Source organism: Eupeodes corollae, chromosome 3, assembly GCF_945859685.1.
Source record: "Eupeodes corollae chromosome 3, idEupCoro1.1, whole genome shotgun sequence".
In the NCBI taxonomy this organism is placed as follows: domain Eukaryota; kingdom Metazoa; phylum Arthropoda; class Insecta; order Diptera; family Syrphidae; genus Eupeodes; species Eupeodes corollae.
In genome coordinates this window covers 115,599,543-115,606,589 of record NC_079149.1, presented here as the reverse complement: position 1 = coordinate 115,606,589, position 7,047 = coordinate 115,599,543, and the positions used below count along the sequence as shown (strand labels likewise).

The 7,047-nt window shown below is 26.6% G+C and overlaps 1 protein-coding gene across 2 annotated transcripts in view; it reads right to left on the bottom strand.

Annotated features, from left to right (window-relative positions):
• Positions 1–3,863: 3,863 nt before the first annotated feature.
• Positions 3,864–7,047, bottom strand: part of LOC129952853 (polypeptide N-acetylgalactosaminyltransferase 5) — a 66,805-nt gene continuing 63,621 nt past the window's right edge. For both annotated transcript variants that reach the window (XM_056065729.1, XM_056065728.1), the window contains exons 10-12: positions 5,827–5,966; positions 5,466–5,699; positions 3,864–5,394 (exon numbers count right to left, since the gene is read on the bottom strand). In XM_056065729.1, coding sequence (XP_055921704.1) covers positions 5,248–5,394; positions 5,466–5,699; positions 5,827–5,966 — 521 coding nt within the window. In that variant the 3' untranslated portion in view covers positions 3,864–5,247. The remainder of the gene's footprint in view (positions 5,395–5,465; positions 5,700–5,826; positions 5,967–7,047) is intronic.

Genomic DNA, 7,047 nt, shown 5'->3' with positions numbered 1-7,047 from the left:
AAAAATTAGTTTCGAGGGTTACGGTTACCTTCTTTCGACACTATGGGAAAAATTTCATTGGATATTTTATTCACGATAGTTACTTGTTATAATAATGTTGTTATACAACTGGTCTACATGAAAAATTGGTGTTAATGCACTTTGCAAAAGTAAAATAAAAAGTCATCCTTCAGCGGTCGGTCATACTGTGCTTTGATGAATAAGATCAACTTGGCCTTATATAGTGGGTTTCCTGCCCAATGCAATCTCCTAACTTATACGAGGAATAGGTTATACAGTGTTTCTTTTGCATTTAAGGAATCCGAAATTAAAGTAATTTTGAAAATTGTACAACCTTCCACTACTCCAAATCCAACGAGTGTAATGTGCAGGGGGTAAAACTTAACTTTTCATTAAATTGAAAGGTAAATTCTTTTATCTCTAAAGATTTGTTTCCCTCGAAAAATGCTTATTCAAATCAATTTCCCTCGAACAGTCAAATGTGTCTAGAATTTTGTTCGAGGCAAGTTTTTGAATCATATTTATGTTGCCAATTTTGAAAAATATGGTTAAGGACAATTTCGCAGGAATATTGTTGGTTTAAATAAACCTCAATTGTTTGAGTTTCAAAACCAACAGCGCATCTGTCAATACATTTTAACGCTCGTCATACACGAATTTACAAATTTTACACTTCTGATTGGACTCTGAGGTATGATACCCTTTATTGATTGGGACTACCTCAACCATAAAATAGAGTAGCCAAATTCGAAGATCAATCTTCTTAAACATTTTAGTTTCCATCATCTACCATCTATGTAGTCAAGCCTAAAGAGTCATTATTACGCTAGTTACGTCAAAGTTAACATTTTTTCATTCCCTTCGCAGCTTTGCGTATACAAAACAAACTTAAGTATTATCATGGATCAATACTTTCGCTGTAGCTGCAATGTGTTCTTGGAGGTTTTATATACAAAGAGCTAATGTCACTGTAGTAGCCACTAGATGCCGCCGTCGTAGAGTCTGTCAGTGACAATACTATGTATTTTATATGCAAAGTCCGTACACTACGAATCGGTTTTTTAATCAAATGAATAATTAAGACTGTTACAGTAACTTTCCCCTAAAAGTTAAAAAAAACAGAAACATTTTGTAGCATTCTTTTTTAGTTTGTTTATTATTACATTAAATATGTATTTATATGAAACATTTACAATTGTTTTCGTAATGATAATAATAATAATCATAGACACAATAGAATTAATTAGATTTTTCTGTTTTTATATTTTTTTTGTATATAAAAACAAATATAACTTAAATAAGAAATCATCTTTAAATTATCATATTTGAATTGTTCTTTTTTTATTTAGTATCTTTTTATGAAAATAATAGTTTTTGTGTTTTACATTTATTATCTAACTCAAAATATAAATCAAATGTAAAATGTTTGTAAAAAATACTTAATGTTTCCTTTTTTACATAATAATTTGTATTTATTTATATTTTACTCGAGAAATTTAAAACAGACTATTTCTTTTTATTAAATATATTATTTAAAAGAAAATAAAGTAAAAATAAAATAAAAACTTTAGGACAGAATGTTTGAAATTAAGACAATAAATTGCACCATCACCTCTAGATAATTATTTTGTTTTACAAATTACCTACGAATAATATTTATTTATCTAAAATTTTATTAGGTATTTATTTTTAATATATATATATATTGTTTCTTTTAATTTTATTTTCATTTAAATATGAATTTATTTTAAATGCAAAAAGCCTGTAAAAAAGTATACAAAGGATATTTGAAGTTTTCTGTTTGTTCTTTATTATTTTATTTGTTTGTTTTACTTTTTTTAAATTTCTTGTTTCCAGTTTAGTTTTAGTTGTGTTAAACATTTAGTTTATTAAATTTTCTTTGTTTTGTTTAAATAAAAAAAAAATATAATGAAAAATAAAAAAAATACTTTAGAATATTTCTCATTCACTCATGGTAAATATATAAGGAAAAAAGAGGATACACACAGGTTTTGTTTCTTTTATTGTGTTTTGTTTCTATTAACGTTTTCTTAATAATAGGTATTTATATTTTGTATGATGTATATATAAAAATCGTGTGGGACACTATCAAACATTTAAGATTCTATTTTAAACAAAAACAATCTAATATTTTTCATTTTATTTACAGTACTTTAACGATTTATTTGTTATTTTAAAATATAAAATGTCATTTTATTTTTATATAAATTCCTTAAATAATTTATTTTTTGTGCTAGACACCAAAACCTAGACTATACTAAATGTGCGGTGTCCGTTTTTCTTCACTAAAAATGATATTTACATAAATTATCTAGTTAAATTTTTGTTTGATTTTGCCGATTTATGTATTGTGTTTGTATTTCTTATAAACTATTGATGATTAATGGATATGCGTAAAGGGTCATTTGCTTTTTCTTTTCTTCTTAACAGTTCCTAGTTTTGAATTCCGATTGGAATTGGTAAAAAATGTTTGCAATTGCATTCAATTTCAAATTTGTTAGATAGTCATCTTATCAGAAAAATTTTCTGGTAGAAAATATTTGAAGAAAGACAAAAAAGTAATAAGTGTTAGGACTTTGAATTTAATTATTATTTAAAAAAAAGTGTTTCACCAACAATTGAAAGAAAGGTGCATGTATAAGCGGCTAATTCTATATTTTCCAACTTGAATATAAGAAATTAAGATTTATCTATTAGTATATACAATTTTGAGAAAGAAAGTTTCAAAACTTATGGATTTTAAAAATTATGAAGAAAGGTACATCTCAATTAAAAGTCCTCGTAATGTTAGTTATTCTTCTTAATTTTGTTTTATTACTTTAAGCAAATTGTTGAAAAGGAAACATTTTGAGCATTCGAATTTTTGTGATTTTGAGTACATTTTCAGACTTATTACTATTTTTGTTTTGGAAAATTTATTTGAGATTCAAACATCGCAATAATAAACTCCTTCTAGTGGGATTTAAAGTTCGAAAAAGAGTAGTTTTGTGGTGTTGTATAAATATGAATTACCTACGTTTAGATAATGAACACCGCATAAGAAGAATACGAATGAAAATGTTAACTGTTTTTTGTTTTAGATGTTTAGTCATGGCATAGAATAGTGTTGACGGAAATATACACTAATTAACAAAGGGTTGGAAGCTTTATTTAACCTTATTGCCAGCGGTCATTAGTCAAAACTCCACTTTTTGTTCCTTTTGTGTAAAAACAAAGAAAGAAAAGAGAAATAATTTCAAAAATAAAATTCAAGCCAACATAAAATCACTAACATAACACATGAAAACCCTTGCAACATTCCTTTACATTAATAAGCTTGTTTTTTTTGTTTTCTTTGCTTAAAAAAATTGTTAAGCGTATACGATTTTTTTAAGGACTAATAAAAATCTTATGCATATAAAAATGCTCTCATTCTCATTCACATTCATTTAATTTGAATTTTTTATTTTGTTTGTTTGTTTTAAATCTAAACTATTTTAACATTTATAATTATCATGATAATATTTAGTTAATAATATTTTTATATTTACATTTCACGCTTTTTATTTATTGTATTTTTACTCTCGTAGTAGATTGCACCAAATTAAATTTATAATTCTACATTTTTAAAAAATTAATTAATTATTATTTATAATGATATGCGATTCAAATAATTTATATTGTTTATAGTTTTTTTTTGTTCTTCTTTTTATTTTAGTTTTCTTTATATATGTATTTAGATACTCAGCAATGATGTGAAAAGTAAGTTATAAGCCATGAATTGAAATAAGCAGCAAGATGATAAATAATAAACAAAAAAGAAAATATGAATTGTCAACAAAATAAATGATTTTTTTGAAACATCGCTTTTCAAAAGAATTTTGTAAACGGTGTTTTTGAAATTAGAGTAATTTAGACAATAGTTCTCAGCGACAAATTGAATTCAGATTCAGACTTTGCAAAGAACAATTCTTTATTTTGTAATTAAAGTTCAAGTCTTTTCAATATTTAATACACGGACATTTTCATAAATTGTGAATCTTGAAGCTTTTTTTAAACTTAATTTAGGACATAAAAGTTTTTTTCAGAGACTTTTAAGTTACTGAAAAAAATTAAACTGAATTTTAAAGACAATAATTATTAAACTATCAAATTTTATTGCCTTAAATAATGGAGTTCACAGATTTTAAAGTCGTTAATATCTTAAGACCCTAGTATGATTAACTGATGTCGGATTCGAAATATAAACAAAAAAATTAGGTGAACGCGTAGAGAACCAGGACTTTCAACTCTCAACTATTTCTGTGTGCAAGTAATATGAATGATGGGTGGGACCTACAGTTTATATACCGCTAATTTGAGAAAGCACTTTTCATGATAAGAATTACTTTTATAGGATTTGTTAAATCCTCGCAAAAGGCAGTACACATGAATAGGTGGCACAGGAAGGGATTGAATCCAAGACTTCTGGCGTGACAGTCCTACGCACTAACTATCACGCCTCGGATTCGTATAAAGGTCATACAAAAATCTGAAAAATGTTAATTTTTACAAACCAAAAAAAGCGGGAAATCAAGATAAAGACCATTTATGAGTGTTAACACAATTTAACTGTTTGAATGTTAAAGAAAATCATCTTGCTGATTGATGCCCTAGACCTAGAAGCTTATCGCATTACTTTTCGCTGTATCATTTCGTTTATTAAAAAAAATAATAAAGAAAATTAAACGCTTTTTTATTTTAATTACACATACCATTTCCTTTTTCAAATTAAATTAAGGAATTCAAGCTTTTTCTTTTGTTTACTGTACAATACAACCATATTTTTATATAAAATTAAGAACAAAATACTTCGGTTTAAGATTTTTCGAAAGTTTCTAATGTTTTTGTTTAATAAAATCGAAACTAAAATGCAAATTGAATTATGACACAAGTAAATATATAAAGAAAAATTAAAACATTAATTTTTTTTTTATTTTAATGATCCGAAGTTCGATTAATACATAAATGGAAATGTTTTAGGAAGACTTAATTGCAATTCTGATTCGCGACCGATGATGAGTTTATGATTTTTTCATATAAAAGTTTATAGATTTTTAGTATTTATATTTACTAACTAAATTAAGAGAACAAAAACAAAATAGTAAAAGCAAAACAAAAGTAAATAATAAATTTAATTTTAAACTTCTAAACTCATCTTATACGTATTTTTTTGTTTTTTGTTTTTAGTATGAATGTGTCTTTTTTTTAATGGGCTTGCCATTTAAATTTCGATTCCATAAGCCATTGTTGACCCTTCGTGTAATCACAGGGTCGTAATAGTGGTGTGCTTGCATCGCTTCGTGGTGCTCTTTGCAAGCAGTTACCGGTATTTGAATGTCGAATGGATTTATCCTGAAAATTAAAAAAAAATATATTGTACTTGAAATCGTATGGGGTAAAATTGAGGGTTTTGAATGACTTACGTCTTCGTCATAGACCCATTCCTGATTGCCACCCATATTGTGGCATCGAATCATTTTCACTGGTCCACTTGCACTAGATGCGTCCAGACAAAGATCATCTGACATCAATTGTTGCCGTTTTGTATAGGCGAAAACTTGATTTCCTCCCAAGCCATGGCAGTAACTTATACCGATATTTTCATTGTACTTCCGACCCATCGTATCTAGACAGGTTTCAGTTTCAGCATTACGAATCTATATAAGAAAAATTACGCATTTAATTTTTTTTTCAAATTCAACTTAAGAACAGCAAAAGGAGAATGAGAATTTAAGACTTATAAGTTAAATGGTTGAGATTATCATAAAGCGAGAATCTAGTTACCTCTCCTAAATAGTAGTAATCTAATGGCATTAAACTCTCTGGATAGACGTGTTCCAAATACCATTTAAAGCTCTTACACTTCAGTCGTTCACGTAGCGCTTTACGTTCGCTTACATCACCGGCTGAAGCTTTTCTCGCTCCTATTAGTTTTTTGTTTTTAAATTAAAAAAGATAAATTTAGTATTTTATTTATATACAAAATATATAGACATATGTTACAAAAAAAAAAACAAAACATTAACATTTTTACAACATGCACAAATCAAGTGACTGGACGTGTTTTTGTTTTCATGTAAATGGAAATAAAACAAAAAATGTGATGGAAAACAAATAAATTTTTATAATGAATGTGAATGACAAATAATAAAGTGTATATAAAATAAAACAATTGTTTTTTGTGCTCATGGTGATTTAAAGTTTTAATTAATTTGGTAATAATAAAATTAGTAAAAAATAATAATAATACCAACCGACAACCAACATAAAAAAAACATACATAAGTAACCTTTTTTTAATTTTAAAACAATTAATTGTGTTGAAATAACGTACAACATAAAATAAACATAAATAGAAGAAAACATAAAAAATAATGTTTGGGACAATACAAGTTTGGGGGGGTTTTCAATGCTGCGCATGCGATTTCACTACAAAATATTCTACTTTCACCATAAAAGTCTTAAATACACCACCGAACAATATTTTTCGAATATAAGGAAACAAAAACCTATTGATGAGCTATTATTAAAACATCAAGTAAACAAAATTGGGAGGGAAATTCATCATATTGATAATAAAGTAATAGGGCTTTCCACGATGAGGTTTCTTTTTGAATAGCCTGCTATTTGGGTAGATGTAAAATTGTATGCTGTCAATAATTTGCATTTGATTATTGTTTAAATTCACTTCAAAAGCAAAAATAGTGTCTCTCATCAAGTAACTCATTAATCCAAATGGTAATATACTAAATTTCGATTGACTTAAAGGCCGATAACATCAAAAACGTACTCATAAGTTTTAAACATACAATAAAAAAAAACTTCAGAATCTTATTGGTTTCACATATTGGAAAGAATTCGGATCGCTAAATTAAAATCATTTCCCAAAACGTCATAAAACGAGGACACTGAAAAATTGAATTTAAATTGGAACAAAATATTATTAGAATGTAAGAAAATGATTTGTTTGTCCATGTGTCAAATTTTATTGACGAATGGCGACGAA